The following is a 21,853-nucleotide window of genomic DNA, read 5'->3' on the forward strand; positions in this document are numbered from 1 at the left end:
GAGAATAAATCCCAAAGAATATTAGAACAAAATATTCTCAAGAATGCTCATTTGTGGTTCTTTCATTCATTCACTTATGCATTCATCCATCCATTCATGCATCTTTCCTGATTATTCTGAGGCTGGGACAATACAGTAGTGTTTGATTTAGGACTGTCCCCAAGTACGTAGACCTATGTAGTTTACAATTTTCCCCTCCATGTTCCCACCACCTCTCATATCATTTAGCATACTTTACTAGAATTTCTGGTTGACTGAGTAGTCTTCCTCACTAGATTGAGTCCCGTGGGGGCAGGAACTGTATCTTTCATCTTCTATCCTGAAGAAATGGAAGGGTATATGCATATAGTAGGAGAACAATAAAGATCATTTCAGAATAAAGAGATGAAGGAATTTTTTCATTTATGTGAAAACTGTGTGTTATTATGTGGAGAATTTGCCAGAATGTCAAACTGGTATTCAAAGGGATGTTCAGAGACAGAGTAATTTATCTGAGACTGACAGCCAGACCTAAGTCGATTGGTATCAGAGAAGTGACATGTGTCTCAATGCTTGACATATATCGGGTAAATATTTGCATCCTATTTCTTGGTATTGCACACAGGCTATTGCAAAGCTCATAACCACACAGCTGATACACAATCCCTGAGAGGCGCTATCCCACAGCTACAAATATGACTCTATTGATTATATTAAAGTACAATAAAAGTTGATCAGCTATTTTAAACATACCAAATAGTTATGTAATTAAATTCTGTATAATCACAAGCAAAAGACTGGCACATATTTTCAAAATAAAGTTCTTGTTTTACTCTGGATGGAAAACTTCAGAGGAGTTAGTGAATGACTTAAGACTTAGATAAGGGCATCCTGCTTGCTTGACTAAAAATCCCGTCCCTGTGTTTATTATATTTCCCAGTTGCATTCGAACCTCGAACAGGAGAAAAAGAGTTTTGAGTAAAAAAAATCCAATAGAGTTTAGGAAAGTTTGTCTTCTATATCCCAACTTTTAAAGGCTATTTTGCAAAGATGATATTGTTGCATTGCCCTCTGTATTTTTTTTTCCACTGTGTTGTGGAAATGTATACAAGTCCAGCAACTCCTAGGGATATGCTAACAAATATGCAAGTATTTGAATATCTATTTCATGTAGGGATATTAGAAAGTCACTTGCTGCCACTTGTGTAGTTCCATTATGCAAAAATCAAGAGGATGCAGGTCATAAATTCTATTAGGTTGGAACTCTGGGTGTTGAAAAGACTATATAGATAATTTTAAAAGATTTTTCCCCCTCAGCTGAATCACTGCTATCAAGTTAAGCTTGGTTTTTAAAATATAAATCAAATAAATGTTTTCTATAATGCTATATACCTTTAGTATAACCTGAATTCCAACAAACTTTTGGGTAAACATTTCTAAAATTTAGCATCTATAGAATTCTTCCACTGAAAAAAACATTTTGTAAAGTTTGGCTTCCATTTTTGAAATTATTTTGTTTTAATGAGAGCTATAGTCAACTCTATCACTATAAAGAAATATACTACTTTAAAAGATGTGCCTAAATAAAATTAGCTCATAAATAATTACATTAAGCAAACATTAATAAAAGTATTTAAGGAGTATTTCAGAGTATAATTAAGGAAATAAAAATCTTGTAAAATTACTACTGTGAAAGGTCTAATAAAAGTTTTTATAATTTCAGTGACAGTGAGGCTATTCACCAAATATAAAGAGACAGAGAGATGTTTGCTCTAAGACAAATTAAAGGGGTATATATGAATTTCTCTCTATCTGATGGGTATAGTAACATAAGTAAACAAATACCTAAGTTTGTATTTTATCAATTCCTTCATGACTTATTTGTATATGTGATTTACTGTGAAATATGATAAAAAGTGAAGAGCCTGGAAATGTGAGCATTTTGGGGGCTAATAGTAAAACATTAATGTTAATTATTTTTAATTTTGTGTTTATAAGTATTTTGGTACAAATATTCTCATTATAATTTGTTGTTAATCAGTGAAACTTTATTTCTTCATAAATTAGTTCTTCTTATAAGTAATTCAGTTTCTATCATAGGAGATACACTATAATTTGTAATTTTGCACAAATATTCTTCTCAAACCATTTACCATTTTATATTATGACTTATTGAAGCTATAGAAATTAAAGTGGTTTAGAATCATTAGTACCTCATAAATATCTTTACCAGATAAAACACAGGATCTCGAGCGCCTGGGTGGCTCAGTTGGTTGGGCGACTGCCTTCGGCTCAGGTCATGATCCTGGAGGCCGGGGATCGAGTCCCGCATCGGGCTCCCTGCTCAGCAGGGAGTCTGCTTCTCCCGCTGACCCTCCCCCCCCATGCTCTCTCTCTGTCTCATTCTCTCTCTCAAATAAATAAATAAAATCTTTAAAAACAACAACAACAACAAAAACACAGTATCTCTGAAATTTGAAAAACATACCCCAGAACAATGTGTAGTTCAAAAGAAAATATCTTGTATGCATCTTGTTATCTGCTGTATCTTAACATATAAATCACATAGTAGATGCACATAGCAGGTGCTCAGCAAATACTTGTGAGTGAATAAATAAAGAAATGACAAAAAAACTATATTTGCATATATTAAATCAAATATATATGCTTCCTTTCTTTTTTTTTTTTTAAAGATTTTATTTATTTATTTGACAGAGAGAGACACAGCGAGAGAGGGAACACAAGCAGGGCGAGTGGGAGAGGGAGAAGCAGGCTTCCCGCTGAGCAGGGAGCCCGATGCGGGGCTCGATCCCAGGACCCTGGGATCATGACCTGAGCCGAAGGCAGACGCTTAACGACTGAGCCACCCAGGCGCCCCTATGCTTCCTTTCATAAGAAATTGATTATATGTTTTGGACTTAGCTAAAAATATATATCCTAACTAAAAAAATATATCCTGGATTCTACAGAATTTCATGATAAACATTTTAAAAGTATATCATTCCCAGTATTTATGAGCATTAATAAATAGGAATAACATCAAAATATAAAGAATCAGGCTCTGCTGTTTTTGATAATGGTTTAAAATTGTTGTCTCTTACCTGTGTGATAAGCTCTTCTTTATAAAATGTTTTTACTGCTATTTATCTTATTTTATCTTCACAACAATTACAGGGAGAGATGTTACACATGATATAAATTCCTTTTAATGAGATGAAGAAACGGGGCCTGAAACTTCAGTGACTCAGTCATGTTTACACTAATCAAGACTCTATACTCAAACCCAGGTCTTTGATGATTTCTTCTCTTCTTTCTCTTTTTTTTTTCCTTTCTCTATAGTGTCATCCAGTAGTATTTAAGGTTTTTGCCTGCCTGCTTTTGTAATGGGTCTTAGCTTTACACATTAGCAACCATATTAAAAAAAAAAAAGGAAATTGATTATATGGTTATTAATCAAACTAAGATGCAGCTACTCCCCATTTTATTGGCGAAACCCATGATAACCATTTCATGTTGTGTGAGAGCCTCTTATCCTAGTGTTGGCAATTTTAAAGAGTTGGAAATGTGAGGAAAATGTTTGCTTTTCATTTTGTACTCTTTTGTACTCTACTAGCTTAATTTTTTACCATGTGCCTACATATAGTTACCCCCAAATCTAAAAAAACTAGTTTCGTTAAAAAATTAGGAGACTGCAAATCATTATATAAATAAGGGCATAATCATGTTTATTAACTTTTTTTTAAGATTTATTCATTTATTTTAGAGAAAGAGTGCATGAGCAGGAGGAGGGGCAGGGAAAGAGAGTGGGGAAGCAGACTCTCTGATGAAAGGGTAGCCTGTGGGGCTCAATCTCAGGACCCTGAAATCATGACCTGAGCTGAAACCAAGAGTCAAACGCTCAACTGACTGAGCCACGCAGGTGCCCCTAACATTATTTTTAATTAACAAACACGTAACACTATTCTCTATTAGGCATTGTTCTAAATGATTTACATCTAAATGTAACATTCATGTGTACTTCTGCTGTGTTAGGTAGAGCCAGGCAGTTCTGAATTCCAATATATTGTCTTGCATCTGTATCATTATACTATATTTACTAACTTGTGTAAAATATGGTTAATGTATGTACCTATCTGTCTATCCATCTATCTCACTACTCAAATGAAGTTTTGTTATTTTCTGTCCTCAAGGTCAATGACCATATCTTACTTTAGTTTCTTTTGGGTTTTTTTTTCAGTTTTTGTTTGGTTTTTATTTGTTTTGAACAGTCTTTGAGAGGAAATGGAGAAATCATTGGTTTGGGGTTATATAAAAAGACAAAATAGATCCAGTTTTCCTGTGTCTATCACCTGTAAAGTATACCAATTTTCACTTTCCTCTCCTGAATCCATGCTTTAAAGACATTGTCCATCTAAAAAACATACAGAGTCATGGGGCAAATGGGTGGCTCAGTCAGTTAAGCGTCAGACTCTTGATTTTGGCTCAGGTCATGATCTCAGGGTCATGGGATGGAGCCCCGCATCTGGCTCTGTGCTCAGGGTGGAGTCTGCTTGTCCCTCTCTGTCTGCTCCTCCTCCTGCCCCCACACTCTCTTGCTCTCTCAAATAAATAAATAAAATCTTAAAAAAAGAGAAGAGAAACATACAGAATCCCAAAGTATAAGGTTTGATGCAGTGAGCAGCCATTGATTATACCCTGAAGTGGATATAGATTAAAGGATGATGGATGGATAGATAGATGGATGGATGGATGGATATAGATATATTTATGTCATATTTTCCCAGATCTCATGTATCTGAATATATAATAAGTCTCATTAGTTCTAATACTCATATTTTACTTGCTCATCACTCTTACCTGCTAGTAGATGATCTCTGCCTTCTGCAAACTAATCCTCATGCATTTCTGGGGAATCATGTGGGTTTTCTCACATGCACTTAGGATCAAGCCTGACACCAGTTGTCCAAGTGTCACAGTAACTCATATCCATGGTCTTGCTCTGGATAAACACCATCATCTCTGAGCATCAGAAGCAAATGTTCCCAAATCTTACCCAGCTTATAACACAAACAGGCTTCTGGCAGGCCATCTCATGAGTTTCCTGAAATTCACAGATATATCTGAAACAAGAGTACACCCATATTGTTCCTTCCTTCCATGACTGCCAAACTTGCTCCTTGTGCCAGGAATGCTGGTTTCCAGTTCTCATGCAAAGTAGACTGGCCACACACTCTGTCAGATATACCCAGAGAAATCTACATCTAGCTTACACTCAAGATGAGGTCACAGCAACATCTAGACTAGTGTTTGTCCAAGCAAGTGGACACCATAGCCCAGCCAGGTTGATACATAGAATTAACCATCACAGACATAGTACTTTATTTAAGATCATCCGTAAAATATTATTTCAGAAATAAAAAGTTAGACACATATCATAGTGTCAACACTTATAATACAAGTGTTTTTCCTGGAGGAATGTCAACAGACCTTTCTTTGAAAATTACTGTTTTAAAAGAGAAAAGCCTATCATTTTATGGAAATGGCTCAAGGGAAGACAATTCAGTAAGTCTTATAATGGGTCAAAATACTTCTAGCTGTGACATTGAAGACTTCTCTAGCTTCCATAAACACAGTGGTTGCTTATGATGCATTGCATTTTCACAGGTTGATGTAAAAGCATAATTTTAATAGGATATTTATTTATACCCTAACATTATAATTTAAGTTCTGAGAATCCATTGTGTTCATTTTACACATTCTCTTCTTAGATGCAGGAACAATTTTCTCAGCATATCATTCCAAATTAAATTGCAAGGGCATTTTATGATGAATTAAACAGGTGATCCTCTCCAAGCCTCTGTAATGATTAGAGCAAATATCCAAGAAGTAAACATTTTTATCACAATATCACTTCTCTCATACCCATTACTTCTCTTATATCACACACAGTGTCCAGTACAGGGGTAAGTTAGAAAAGCATCACATTAGTATTTAAGAATTGATGATGGGTCTTCAGTGAAAACCATTCTTAGGCAAACCTTTACTAAGCTGGTAGTGCAAGGTGTGAACTGGGTGGAGTCCCCTTTGTGAAATAATGGTCTGGCTATGGGCACCTCCAACCTAAATCCTGCACTGCATTCGGAGTGAACTCAGGTGGCTTCTGATCCTCATACAGGGTCTTACACAGCTGATCTCTTTGAGCTGGAATTTTGTTCTCTGTACATTGGGAATAACAGTACTTGTTTCACAGTTATTTTGAGACTTAAAATAAATGAGAGATTATAAAACATATTTAACAGGGCCTGCCAAACAGTATGTAGTCAGTGTTACAGCCATTGTTGTTACTGAATTAACAACGTCTTACCTTCAATATCATATTTTTGGGGAGTGTGGGTTCATAAATTTATTCTTTTAATGCTACAGATAGCTAGACACTTTTATTATTCTCATTATGTCTCATTAACCTCTGTTGTTTAAGAGTATGTCATATGAGTAGAATATTGTCTTGCAATATATTAACTGATTCCTAAGATTATTAAAGAACATGAGAATAACAAATGTCCACCTAAGTCTGGGAGGAAATCCCCCAGTTTTGCAAGAAATATTTAGCTAAGTTATATGACTCAAATTTCTTTAGATAATATTCCTGGAAATTTATCTCAGTTCTCTCCTCTTTGGTTTGTGAGTGGAAAGCATTTATGAAAATTGGAAGCCTGTAACTGACTCCCTAATTCTATATCTCTTCTTATCCAGAGACAAGGTAGAGGAGTGGGTGGGAAGTTAGTGTGTGTGTGTGTGTGTAAAGGGAGAAAGAGAGGGAGAGACAGAGACACACACACACACACACACAGAGGAGAGAGCACTGCTCTAGGGTTGTATTATAAAAGTAACCAAGAAAAACAACCTTGGGCTCAATATACTATCCTGCATTACAAATCAGGTATTAGAGAGGCTCAGAAAGCCAGACTGGAAGACAGCTGGATCAGAATGCTGTCAGCCTAAGGAGGTTAACATGGAAGTCTTTTGTTCTAACCAGCCAAAGAAGAAAAGAGGAAAATGAGGAAGCATCTTCCTTCATTATCACAACTGACAGTAATGGTTCCTTTTTTTTTTTTCCCCAAACTAGTGACTGACAACTCCCATCAGGCTGGGCTCCCCTACCGCGTGCTGCTATCTTGATGGAGGGACCAGGTTTTCCTTACCACCAGTTTTCTTATCACAATGAAGTTTTTACTATTCAACCATCAGGAGGGTCCCAAGTATTAGAAGTCATAGGGGATGCCTATAAGAAGATGCATCCTTGTTCTCAAAGAACTTACAACACCATGAATAGTTAAGACTCATATGAGGATGCTCATGAGGGAGATTTGTTAAGAAGGCAGCTAGATAGGGTACATATAGTGCACACATTAAGGAGAGTCAGGAGATGCTCCATGTCTAATACAAAATTTGGACAAGGTTTTGATGAAAGGGAGAGCTGTGGATTTCTCTGATGAGGTAGAAAATATTAGAAGCACAAGTAGAAAATTTGTTGAGTAATGTCATTTGGGTGCGGTTGTATCTAAGTGATTCCAGTCTTGAAAATTAATTTGAAAGCACAGGATGGGTTGTTAGTGGTGGTTCATTGCTCACCTGGCCCAAGAAAAGCATGTTGCAAGTTTCGGCTTCTATGAAGAGCAAAAGAGCAATGATGTTCAGGCTAAAGAAAGCCTCCGTTTTTATTAATTATAAGGTCAGAATCTGATTTTCTGGAATCAAAAGGCCGAGCAAGCAATCGTGAAGCAAGGGCTACACAGTGGCAGAGATGAATGCAACCTGACATTCCACGTGCATTGTGGCATAGCTCATTGCTTTCCAGGCATCTGTGGAAAACACACCACATCTCAGGTCTGCCGCCTAAGACGTGTTCTCACTGAACCATAACCTAGCAGTGGTTCTCAAGTTGGAATACCAAATGACAGAAGGAGATGTGGTCAGGAGTTACCTAGACTGTTCCAACATTTTTAAACATCCTGGTGATGATTTGTGGGAAGGATGCATAGACAGGAGAAAAGAAAATCAGGAAGAAGCTGTATTTTTCATTTACAAAATGATACTGGGAGGTTGTCAGAAAAGCAACTAGATAACATACATTAGAACTCAAGAAGCAACAACTGCGTTTTAATTTTCTAATGGGAGAAACCAATAAGGTATAAATTCCTCAGTTTACACCAGGAGTTAAAAGAAAATCATTGCCTACTTATTGGTTCATTTTGTAAATTGAGATCAATGAAATTCTCTGAACAACAGCATGAAATCAATCGTAAAATAGCATATAATTCATGGCCGGTATTGTAAATTATACTTTGCTTGACAGTAATCGGTGAGGTTTCCATGCGCTGGGATGCATTTCCGTGTAACACGTCTCAGGATGATGCCTGTGGATCCATTTCTAATGCATATTAGAGTGATCTGTTTTTCCCTGTCTACAACTCCCCGTGTTTGATCTTATGCAAATGATGCAATCAAGCAAATGGAAAACAAGATGTTGTTGCTAAGGGGCTCTGACAAACAGTGGCCTTATATGTTTTCAGGGTTCCCCCACCCTCCATTGCCCCGACTCAGATTTGTGTACATACCTGCAATTGTTTGAATCCATTGATCCATTACATTGCCCTTGAAGGGCCTAATCACTCCTGTAGAGACGGATTATCAAATCAGTTGCAGTTAGGCAGGGAAGAGAGAGTTATCATTATAGTCCTCTTTGCTTTACATTATAAATTGGTGGCTTTGTTTATGCTCATTCCCAAAGAATGCCTTAGTCCTGCCTCCCGGGTAACCCTCTTTTTCACTTTTTAAAACTGACTCTTTAAGAAAAACCCTCATTCCATTTGTTCCTTTTCAGACACAGTATTACTCTTTTTTGCCCCACCTGATGCTGCCTCCCCTTTTCTTACCACAGTTTTTTTCCCCTTTTGCTCACATCTCCTCTTGTTTCACCAAGGATTTCCCAGTCGGGCCACCTGTGCAGCTTCCTGTCCCATGTATCATGTTAGATACTACCCCCTTCTTTTTTTCATGCCTCATTATTCAAAGGATGCTAGTGACACTTCATCTTCTTATGGAAATACATTGAGAATAATCCACTTCGGGGTGGACAGTATAGGCATAAAAATGACTTGGAAGTCACAAAAGCTATTTAATCAGTCTGGCTTTCTTTGCACTATTGAGTTTATAGGTTTTTAAATTCTCAGAATCAAAAGAAAATCCTCAATTCCTATTATAGCAAAGGCACACTGAACAAAGCAGATTTCCCAGACTAGAAACGTGGCCCACCCAATTTGTGTGTGTGTGTGTGTGTGAATTACCTTAAGGAAAATGATTGGAAAAATTTTTAATTCTGCATAGGCTTGAAAAATCTTGGCCATCATAAAAGCATAAATGAGGTACCAGTGAGTGTGGAGCATCTATAAATCTGTCGATAAGACATCTACCTGTATCTCTATTTCTATGTAACTGTTTATATCTTTACTTCTATAGCTACACTTGATAACTGACTTCCCTCCCGTAAGATTTTGTAGTAAGAGAATCACAGTCATTCTCAGGGGTCTGCCTCCTGTCCTCTGATGTTGTGAAAGCTTCCAGAGTCTTACATTTGGAGTGTGGCATTTGGAGTGCACTTTCCTTCTCTTTGCAAAAGGATCACTATTGAGATATCTCACTCAGATACAGGATATCCCTTCATTGCTTCCATATCACACTTGGGAAACTTTAAATCCTTGCACTGTTTTCCTCATCCTGCCTGCCTACATACACCAAGGTCATTTCTTTAGCTGAGATCTGTCACCTCCCTGGGACTCTATCTTGGAAACAGGAGTCAGGGCCCCTCCTCCCAAGAGTTGGTACATGTCTTCTATCATTATTCCATCATTCTGGGAAATCTAAGCTGGTGGAGGCAAGGGAATATGCACTTCTTGGTTTTCCCAACATTATATCTGAACCCTGAGTAGTATCTGTTCCCCTCAATGACTCTGTTCAGGAAGTTTCTCTTGCTCTTTCTGCTCCCTAAACAACTAGCCACATTCTGTTTTATAGGTAGTACCTATTTTATAGATAAACTCTAGATTTATAATTTAATTGAGGGAAATTTAGATGAGAATTTAAAGGAGGGAAAAATGGGGGAGCAGGGAAAGGGCAGAAGGAAATAAAATAGATTACTATGACAGCCATATTGATCTCAGCCCCTGGGGCACTGATATCAAACATTGTAGGGGTTCAGAGGACAGAGCTATACCTAAAGGATCCAATCTTAGACCCCACTCAGTTCATCTAGAGAACCGGCCAAAACATGGGAGGAGGAAAAGAAAAGATCAATACAATGAAGAAAGAAATAAGGGAACAGGACAGTTATTACTGAGGAGTGCCAAGGGTCCCCTTGAAATTGGAAAACCTAAAATTCTAGTAGACTCTTTCAATATGTTCAGCAATATTTCTCATTCACATCTCAGAGGTATGGGAAGCATTAGAGAAATGAGATGGTGAGATTTATCCAGAGCTAGGAATTGGGAGAGCATATATTGAAGTAGGTGGGTGAGGTGAAAAACTCTAGGGAGTGGAGAGCATGGCTCTGAAAGGAGTGATCAAAGATCATTATCAAGGAAAATGCAAATGTTGCAAATAGTTTGAAAATGAGAAGGTGCTAAGAGATAGACCCTGTGTGGTGACAAAGGAGTGATTGCATTGATGTGACAAGAAGAAGAGGTGAAAGGCTATCAGTTTGTGGTCGGAGAGGGCAGATTTTAGATTAAGAATCTTGGAAATAGTTCCAAAGATGATCAAGTAGTGGGTATAACTGTGCTGAATGTCGAATAAATGAAGTAGAGGTGAAGGACATTACATTTGAGGAAGTTAAAGTTAAGCCAGATTCAGAGATGAGTCATTATTGAGGATGTTGGAGTTGCCAAAAAGGAATTATAATTGAAAAGAAAACTGAGCCAATGCTGAAGTCATTGAGGAAAGGAGAAGTATGACATAGGAGGTATAAGAGGGCGTGTGTCAGCTAGGTCTACATTTTCTTAAATAATGAATTGATATTGGTAAATTATGGCTGTCCTCTCTCCATCTATACATGTATATACAGGCATATCATAGAATTTGAAAAATATATGTAACTAAACAATAAGTAAGATTTAAATTTTCTTTATGCCCTCACTCTGAGAAAAATGCTGTTGACATTTTGGTGTATCTCTATCCCTGTTACTTATGAAGCATTCATGTTTGAAAATTACTCTTTGGCATTCAGGCAAACACAAGTTTGCCTTTTTCTTATGTTTTTTTCAATAGTGAATCTCTTTCATCTCACAATTACAGACCCATCATTGACCTAACAATTAATTAAATTCTTGGAGATTTTTAGATGTTATTCTATTTCTGAGAAAAAGTTCGCAGTCTGGCTAAGGGTCATAGAGGTCTCCCACCTGTCTTGCCCATTCATTCACTCAACAAATAAAACTATGCTAAGTAGACATCATATCAGTCCTGGAGATATTGTAGAGTACATGATAGAAAAAAATATATATCTGTCTCCACTCAAGGAGTTTACATCCCCCTGGGAGGGATATAAAGGCAAGAAATAAATAACAGCAATTTCTGCCATGTTTTGGTAATTATAATAAGTAACTAAACAAGGCAATATGACAGAGAGTATCTGAGGATGGTGGTAGCCACACTGTTGGATTATCAAGAGAGAATACCCAGAGGAGGATGAACCTGAAGAATGAAAAAAATTCAGCCAAGTATAGAAGGAGAAAATAGATTTCAGCTAGAAGGAATAGTACCTGCAAAGGCCTGGAGGTGTGACGTTGTAGAGTTAAAGGAACAAAAATATGTCTAGTGTATGGAAGGAATGAGAAGAAGTAGTCAGGTGTTAAGTCAGCTTGTATTTCACTGACCATTATTAGATTTCATTCTAAAAGAAATAGAGGGCCCAAAGCAGTGTATTATTCTGGGGAATCGGAAGATCACTCTTCACTAATGATCTTGCTTCTTTCTTCACTGAGAAAATTGAAGCAGTTATAAGATAAATCCCATACACTCCCATGACCATCTATCCACCAACTAGCATTCATACCCATGTTGTCTGCCTTCGCTCCTATAACTAAAAATTATCTGTCCTTGCTCCTTCTAAGTCCAAATCCTCCTCATTCGTACTAGATTCCATTCTTTCATGTAATCAAGGCAAAGCTCCAATAATTCTCTCCTCTTTCATCATTACTAATTTTGCCCTCTCTGTGGGGTCATTTCCATCAACATACAACACATTTTTAATCTCATTTAAATTATCTTTTTTAAATCCCTGAGTGCTACTTACCTTCTCTCTATTGTCTCATTTTTCTACTTTACAACAAAATTTCTTGAAAAAGTTGTTTATATTCACTATCTCTGATTCTTCTCTCACTCTCTCACAAACTCAGTTGAGTCAGGCTTTGACACCCATAACTTCATTGAAACTTTATTGCACAAATACCAATGACTGCCATATTGTTAAACAATGGTCATTCTGTAGTCATCTTATTTGAACTATCACCTTTAAAACATTTGATTTATTTGACTTCCAGATACTATAATCCTCTTGTTTTTCTCATACATTACTGGTTGTTCTTTCTTTGTTTTGTTTTGGTTTGGTTTGTTGTTTTTTTTTTTTTTTTTAGTTGATTTCTGCTTTACTCCCAGAAAAAGAAAAAGATACGAAAAAGATTTGAATCCTTTTACCTTTTCTCTTTTCTATCTACACTTGCTCTATTAGTGTTCCATCCACTTTAAATATAATATATATGATGATGACATCTCAAATTATGTATCAGTCCAAGACTTTTTCTTGAAATTCCAAATTTATATTCAAATTGCCCAATTGACAACTCCATGTTTATCTAATTAATATCTCAAACTTGCCATGTCTAAAACATGAATTCTTTATCTTCCCCTTCAAAACTTGTTTTTTTCTGTGATCTTTTTTAACCAAATTAATGGTTCATTCTTGCCTTTGCTTAGGCCAAAAACCTTGGAGTCAGCTTTGATTCCTCTCTCTCTCTCTCATGCACTACCTACAGTGCACTGAGGAATCCTATAGTTTTGCCTTTAAAACATATCCAGAGATCCTTTTGGAGTGATTTCAGCAAAATGGCAGCATAGGGACTTCTTGGTTCGTTCCACCAATCCCCCAACCCCAGACCCCTGCCCAGAAACATTAATTTGAACAACTATTCACACATAAAATTACCTTCACAAGAGCCAAGGTTTCCAAATAAGGGATTATAGCACTTGGATAAAGCACAGAAATAAGAAAAAATGCATTAAGGAGAGTAAGAAAGATCAATTCACATTACCTCCATTTATCCCTACCCCAAACCCAAGCAGCTCAGTACAGACCAAGACTCTCCCCATGGGAGAAGGAGAGTAAAGTGAACACCTAACTTCACTACCCCAGAGCTGGCCTGTTCAGCACTAGGCTGACTCTTAGGCTGACTCCCCATATGGAGCCATCATACTACTTGATTTCAAAATATATTGCAAAGCTATGGTGTTCAAAACAGTATGTTATTGGCATAAAAACAGACACAATATCAATGGAACAGAATAGAGAGCCCAGAAATAAACCACGCATATATGGTCAACTAATTTACAACAAAGAGCCCAGAATATACAATGGAAAAGGACAGTGTCTTCAATGCATGGTGTTGGGAAAACTGGATAGCCACATGCAAAAGAATGAAGCTGGGCCACCATCTCACACCATTCACAAAACTTAACTCAGTGCACTCAAGACTTGAATGTAAGACCTGAAACCATAAAACTCCTAGAAGAAATCATAGGTAATAAGCTCCAAGATATAGGTCTTGGTGATGATTTTTTGGATCTGACACCAAAAGCAAAGGCAACAAAAGCAAAAATCAACAAGTGAAACTACATCAAACTAAAAAGCTGCACAGAAAAAAAGAAAATCAAATTGAAAATGCAACCTACTGAATGGGAGAAGGTACTTGCAAATCATATGTCTGATAAGGAGCTAATATCCAAATTGTATAGGGAAATCATACAATAACAAAACAGACAGATAAAAAAAGCCAGTCCTTTTAAAAAATGGACAGAAGATCTGAGTAGGTATTTTTCGAACAGAGACATATAGATGGCTAACACGTACATGAAAATATGCTCAACATGACTAATCATCAGGAAAATGCAAATCAAAAGGATTTGCAATGAGATATCACCTCACATCTGTTAGAATGGCTATCATCAAAAAGACAAAAAATAACAAGTGTTGGTAAGAGGTGGAGAAAAAGAAGCCCCTGTATGCTGTAGGTAGGAATGTAAATTGAATGCAGCCACTATGGAAAACAGCATGGAGGATCCTCAAAAAATTAAAACTAGAAATAAAATATGACCCAGCAATTGCACTTCTGGGTATTTACCCAAAGAAAATGAAAACACTAACTCAAAAAGATATATGTAACCTCATGTTCATTGCAATATTATATATAATAGCCAAGATTTGGAAACAACTTAAGTATTCACTGATGGATGAAGGATAGAGAAAATGTGGTATATACACAATGGAAGATTATAAAATAAGGAAATCTTGTCACTTGCAACAACATGGATGGATCTTGAGGATATTATGCTAAGTAAAATAAATCATATAGAGAAAGACAAATACCATATTATCTCACTTATATGTTGAATTTAAACATAAAATAAGCTTATAGATACAGATACACATCACACACATACACACACACATACACACAAGGAGGAATGATATTCGGCCGTGTAAAGAGGAATTCCTGCCCTTTGAGACAATATGGATGGACCTTGAGGGCTTTATGCTAGGTGAAATAAGTCAGACAGAAAAAGACAAATACTACATATTTTCACTTACATGTGTAATAAAAAAGCCTAACTCATAGAACTAGAGCAGCATCGTGGTTGCCAAGGGATTGAGGCCAGAGGACCACTCCTTGGGGACAGGAATAGGGAGGTGTCAGTCAAAAAGAACACACTTCCAGCTCTAAGATGAATAAGTTCTGGTGATCTAAGGTATAGCATGGTAAACATAGTTAACAATGCTGTCTTTATACATGAAAGTCATTAAGAGAGTAAATCCTGAATGTTATCACCACACACACACACAAAGGTAATTATATGAAGGGTATAGAAACGTTAGCTAACCTTATTGTAGTAATCATTTTACAATGTATATGGGTATCAAATCATCACAATGTACATCTTAATCTTATATATGTTATATGTTAATACCTCAATAAAGCCGGGGGAAAAAAACCATATCCAGAATCTGACCATTTCTCATTTATGACAAGCCTCCACTTACTTGATTACTACAGTAGCCTCGTAAGTGAGATTTATGCTTATGCTCTTGCTCACTATAGTCTATGTTCCACCCAGCAGCCGGGTTGATATTCATGAAATCCATCTGATCATGCAACAGTTCTGTTCAAAATCCTCTAGGGTCTTCCTAATAGGATCTCAGACTAAAACCCCAAATCTGTGCAAAAACCTACAAGGCTCATGTGATCCAGTCCCTCATTAAATCTCTGATGTCATCTCTTACTTCTTTCTGCCTTATTCGCTCAGCTCCAGCCACACTGGCCTCCTTGCTATGTACATGCCCAGCGTGTTCCTCCTTCCAAGCCTTTGCTCTGTCATCTTTCTTGGAATGGCCCTCTCCACAGAATCCCAGATTTACTCTCACTCTTCCAAGTCTTTGCTCAATATGTCACTTTCCTGCCAAAGACTCCACTGACTCTTGCCTTTTAAAATTACCCAGAACTCCTGATTCTTCTTGCTCTGTTCTATGTTTTCTGTAGCATTTTTCAATTATACACCACTAACATCCTTAAACCCTGTTGGACGTTTTAGTTAAAGCCATGCTGTCTCCTATCTTCCTCACCCATAACACCTTAGATTGTCTGGGGATAAACCCTAACTATGAATGCAGGACCTGACAGGATTTGGTATTTCAGTCCTGGCTCATCAGTCCTACTGGGCCTCGTAAGTAACATGACCCTCCCACACCTACTTACTTCTTCATCCTGGTCTCTCCCATTCTCCAACTGGCATAAAAATGCCAGTTTCCCAATCCGTGGAGGAGGAGATTTTGTCACAGTAAAAACCAGATATCAATGGTAACCCTGGAACTAATTGCTACAGGAGGCTATTAGGCATTTGAGACAGATATTCCTGGTGAGTTTACGAGTTAGGTGATCAAGGTCACTTTCAAAGTACGGAAGTATATTGGGAAAGGGAGTGGGGCATTCTGTAATAAGGAGATACTGTAAGGTGATGATATCATGATGATGCAGTCTGACCTCACCAGCCTGAGGATGGTACTAAGGATTAACTAGGGTAACTAAGAATTAACTGATTTTTAGATGTGCAAGTCTGTCCCAGCAAACACAGACAAGCAATCATCAGGCCACATTTGAATGGTATGACTTCTTCACCGCCTATAAACTGGGTAGCCAAACCCCTACCTCAAAAAGCTAGAATGTAAGGAAGCAAGAAAAACTGCCCCATCACAGAGTCTGTTTGCCAAAGAACATTGTAGCATCCAGTCTCATTTGCAGCTGACCAAGACAATCTGAAACGGCCAAGAGAGAGGCTCATGCAAAATATGCCAAAGTCACTTGGAATCGACCACATGGAATACAATTTCGGCAGGGGCATGTTCTTTCAGAAAACTTAGATGTACTCTGATGTTCAAATACTACAGCTTTCTCCTAATTGCACTGACTTACCCATTAGGGATTCCTGCTTTACTCTGGGTTCTATGTCCTCCTTGATTTTGTTCCTGAAACCAGACTCAGAGATAAAAATCCCTAGCTTCCCCTGCCTCGGGAATGCAAGGAATTCAGACAGATGGTAGAGATGAGAAGCTGCCTCGTCACCAAGTTCCTGCGAATCAGAAGGAGAAAGTGAAGAGAACAGGGGAATGGCAGATAATGTGTCAGCATGTTAATACATTGTACTTTTGGCCAGAATTGGACCTGCTAGTAGGAGCTGTTCTTTGCATGAAATAGTAAATAGAGTTTACACTCATTGTAGCATATGAGACCACTGTTCTCATGATTTTTAACTTAATAACTTTCATAGAACTTATTGGTCCAAATGAAGGTCTGCCAGTTCTGTCTGACTTGCGCAGACATGGTGAAGCTGTTCCTGTCGTGTCTCTAGCAGTCCCGGGCGATACCAGTGCCGTACCCCTTTACCCCCAGCTTCAAAGTGTCCTTGTAACATGTCTTCTGACCACATTGCTGGAGGGTGGCCACCTCAGCCGGTACCACTGAATAGCAGTAGGATAAAATTATAACAAGAACAAGTTTGAATCCAAAGCGTTATCAGTCTCTTCTTGATGACCACTCTTTTGGTCTAGAGTAACTATATTTAGTGTAAAATTATTATTTTTGCCTTTTTTTGGATGATCTACATGTTTAACCAACTCACTGTACTTTGCATGAAAATCAAAGTGTTCTTTTCTAGTTTACTTTTGCTATCAGTGTAATACAAAATCTATTTCCCTAAATTAGGTTGTATCTCATTAGTCTTTTAAATGTAGAATTGTAATGGTTCAAGGTTAATGAGATTTAAAAATATGTGTCACTTAAATTGAGACTAACTTATTTCAAAAATATTCCAGAAAATAGAAATTTCTTCTAGTAGTATAAAATTATGAATGATATTTAAATCTTGGTAAAGTTGACTGCACTTTGGTTAGATTCATCAATAAAATAATGGTTGAGTACCTTTATAACTGAAGTACTCAGGGCATTTCGGAATTGAATTAGTAAATTACAGATTGGTTTATTCTAATGCAAGGGAAAATGATATCCATTAGAAAGGCCAACAGGAAGAAAGTACTAGGGAGGTTCATGGGAGGGAGAGATCATTAGTGGCTGGGGTACTATCCCACTCTCTCAGTCATTGTTCATACCCAGCTCAACTGTGTCTTGATCATCTCATTCATTAGTTCGTTATTCATTTATTCAAACATATATTCAGAACCTACAATGTGCCAGGCACTGTGCTAGATACTAAGAATGAAAAATGAATCCTTCCCTCACAATGTTCAGCTTAGTGGATCAGATAGTCACGTAAACAAATCATTATGATAGTGTTACAATGCTATGCACAGGGTGTGTGTAAATCTGGGGGAGCCAAATCCATGGAGAGGACAAGAGCTCCACCTTGTGCCAGGGGTCACGGCAGGATGTGTTAGGAACATCTTAAGAAAGAAACAGGTTTTTGCATTGAGCTGGACAACTTGAAGGTCAAATAATAGGTGGTCAGGTGGACAGGACAAAGGAGTTAGGCAAAAGGAATTACAAGCACAAAGTCATTGTTGCAAGTTATTCATTTGCATTTCAAAAGCAACTTCCCTTGTCTTCAAATATGCTTTAAAAATCATTTAAATGTCTCATTTATTTTTTAGCAGAGTGGCTGAAGTAACTCTAAACTCAGAAAATGACTTATCTGGTCGTAGACATTCAAGAGGATGGTCAAATTGTTAAAATGAAAAAGTTAAAGCAAGAGTTTGACTGACACTTATCTATTTAAAAATAACTGTAGTATATTTAAAGGATAAAACAGCCTATATCTTACTGCTATTGATTTTTAGGGTTATTGATTCTTGTTTTAAGCTTTACTTTAACAGTTCTAAGAAGTGGGAATGTAGAGGAGGAATTGGATCACCTGAATAAAAAATATAATGGTATATAAATTCTTTTTTTCCTCCACCCTCTAGATTTAGCAGTATTTACACCCCACCAGTTTGTACTCGGTGCCTGCACACATGTGGGATGTACAAACAGTTCCCTGGTCATACTGTACACGGCACAGCTTCCACCGGAGCACGTGGATTCCCCACTTCTGACCGTCCTGGATTCTAGAACTATATATGTACAGTAAGTAGAAATGTTGTCTCTGTCCCACATTGGTTTATGCAAGAATCCCAGTGAGCTCAATCAAGGGAAGGGCTTGTGACATAAAATTAATTTTATTGTGATGAAATGCATAGAAGTGATTAGTTCAGTGGTTCTGGGAACCTTTGATTATCACTTGCCAACTTAATTTCCATTTCGTCTCCATGCAATCAGGCTTAGCTACATACGTACACAGATTCTGTGCAAACTTCAATAAAGGGAAACTGACCACTTACAGGACTGCCTCGGGCTTTCTGTAGGGGAGGTGTTATCCGTGATGAGTTGGAATTAGAGTCTAAATATTTATTTTCTTTTTGAGTATACACTAAGACCTTCTTGTTCCCCTGCAGTTGAAGTCAGAAAGGAACTTTCACATATAGGCATGTTCAGATTATTTTTGATATGAAATGATTCTAACCCATTTCCTAATCTCTGAGGTACAAGGTATACTGTCATACTGAATTGAAATTTAACAAACCTCTCCTGCCACCAATTAATACTTGTTTACATTCATCTCTGTTGGTCTCAGTTTTCCCATCTGGAAAAGAAGAGTTTGGGCGGAGTAAATTAGGATATTCGTTCAAGCTGGGAAACATTATGATCCATACCCCATTGTTCCAGGTCTGAGATGTCCTGTTGGCTTTCAGTGCTGCCCTAAGCTGAGCCCGCATTACTTACGCCAAAAGATTTCCCACTACTCTAACTATTTCTCAGTTTACCTGTTTCTATCTATTTTACGATTTGTCCGGCTCATGTTCACTGACACATTGTAAGGTGTATGTGGAATATCCTCTACTTTTCCTTGTGCCTACCATATCCGATCCATCAAGTAGACAGTCTTCTGTGGCTAGGTAGTGTCCCACCTTATCCATGAAGTTTGATTTGACGACTTCAGCACTTCAGTCCTCAGCTTCTCTGTATTCTAGAGTTGCATGTTAATTTGACATTAGATGGCTGCATTTTTTCAAGACAATTATGTTATTTCTCTCTCTCTCTCTCCCATTTCTCATAAATTCTCAAATGTTCTACTTCTCTCAATTTTTGTTCTATGGCTTAAGTTCAAAATTAAATATTCACCCATTTTTTATATTATTAGCTAGTTGAAATTATAAGTAACTAGAAAGTAGGCACTATGCCATATTTTCTTTAGACCATTCAGAAGAGACATTTAATAACTACTTGGTTTTTTTTTTTTTAAGGTTTCAGTGTGTGTGTGTGTGGTGAGTGGCATAAATCCAAGTTCATATGCGTCTTTTAAAAATCTTGCACATTTCAGGTTTGACTTGAATGAATGATGGATAGTCATGCTATATTTTTCCATTCCCAGGTGGAAACAACCAAGAAATGTAAATGGGATTCTGGAGCGCTATATATTATATATTTCAAATCACACACATGATTTTACAATTTGGGATGTCGTCTATAACAGTACAGAACTTTTTCAGGATCACCTGCTACAATACTTGTCCCCTGGTAATAAATATCTCATCAAGCTGGGAGTAAGTTCATTTTACTCTACCACTTTCTCTTCCCTTCTCTTGCTGCTTCTTTCTTCCTTTGTCCCATCTTCTCTCTCTTGTTCACTTAAAAAAAAAAAAAAAACCCAAACCCAAAATTTCTATATTGCTATTGAGACTGAAAACGTACTTCACACCGTAAATGGGAATGTGATCTAATACCTACATATTTATTTTGTATTACACAGAATGATGGCATAACAATCTGAGTCATTAGATTTTTCCCAAATCTAATTTGGGATTATCAGAAATTATTTCTTCTTTGTTATTTCCAGAATGTCATAATTGGTAAGGGCTTTTTCTAAAGTGCCTGAATTAATAAGGTTATTTCCCTATGGAGCTTGTTTTCATTTGGAAAACAATGTATGGTATGAAAATTTAGGTCTTATATTTTAAAATGATGGTCTAAGTGATCCCTAAATATTCTGGATTGTTATGATTGTTATTATAGTCTGGTTTACATTACACTTCTATCTCAAAAGAACAGTCACTTAATAAAAACCCTAGAATCAACATACTTTAGAGGTCTTTAGACAGACAATAGCATTTTTTAATGCAAAATAGCACTTTTATACAAAGGTCTTTTAAAAGACCTTGATATTACTGTGGAATTTATACTCAGTGGTTCCTTTTGTTTTTTGATGAAATATAATCTTTTTTAAGTTTAATAGCACATCTGAAAATAACTGAATATAAACATGAGATTGTCCCTATTTGTTTTAAACACACTCTTCATTTTATAGTAATACCTATATAAGGATATTTGCTTTGATAAATGCCATAGAAAATATTCTGCTCTTGATTATGAATAAATTTACATTTATGTAGACACTGTGTATGCATTCATTTTACTTAACATGCTCTTGAATGCTCTAAATATTATACCATGAGAAAATAAACTACATTCAACTATTGCTTACTGTCTGACCTGACATCCCAAAACAAGGGCAATCAGACAATATTAAAAATCCTATTCAGAATTGACTCTATGTGCCTAGGTGTTCAGCACGCAGATGGGCTTATGAAGCAGCATCTTTGATTACTTAGTTGTATTACTCAAGATGTAAGAAAGGTATTACCTTGATTTTCAAAAACTAATACAGAAATCCACACTATTTGCAAAACAGTGGTAATATCAAAATCCAGAAAAGACTCTCTTGCTTAGAAGAAACCAAAATTAAACAGAAATTGTTGTGCTCTTAGTTTTTATCAGGAGGCAAATGTCATGAAACAAAGTTCTACTCCCCAGGTAATTTTTAGGATATGCTGTGCAATCAGTGTAAATCCACTCCAATCTCCTATGTTTTATACATCTGTAATATCTTGAAAAATGAATACCACTAGATTGGGAGGCTGCTTGCCTGCATTTCAATTCGGATTTTG

The 21,853-nt window shown here is 36.9% G+C and overlaps 1 protein-coding gene across 1 annotated transcript in view; it reads left to right on the forward strand.

Annotated features, from left to right (window-relative positions):
* USH2A (usherin) overlaps positions 1 to 21,853 on the forward strand; it is a 682,897-nt gene that overhangs the window by 325,077 nt on the left and 335,967 nt on the right. The window contains exons 32-33 of the mRNA XM_032422367.1: positions 18,776 to 18,935; positions 20,281 to 20,452. Of these exons, the coding sequence (XP_032278258.1) occupies positions 18,776 to 18,935; positions 20,281 to 20,452 (332 nt within the window). The remainder of the gene's footprint in view (positions 1 to 18,775; positions 18,936 to 20,280; positions 20,453 to 21,853) is intronic.

This window comes from Phoca vitulina, unplaced genomic scaffold (assembly GCF_004348235.1).
Source record: "Phoca vitulina isolate PV1807 unplaced genomic scaffold, GSC_HSeal_1.0 scaffold26, whole genome shotgun sequence".
NCBI classification, from domain to species: Eukaryota; Metazoa; Chordata; class Mammalia; order Carnivora; family Phocidae; genus Phoca; species Phoca vitulina.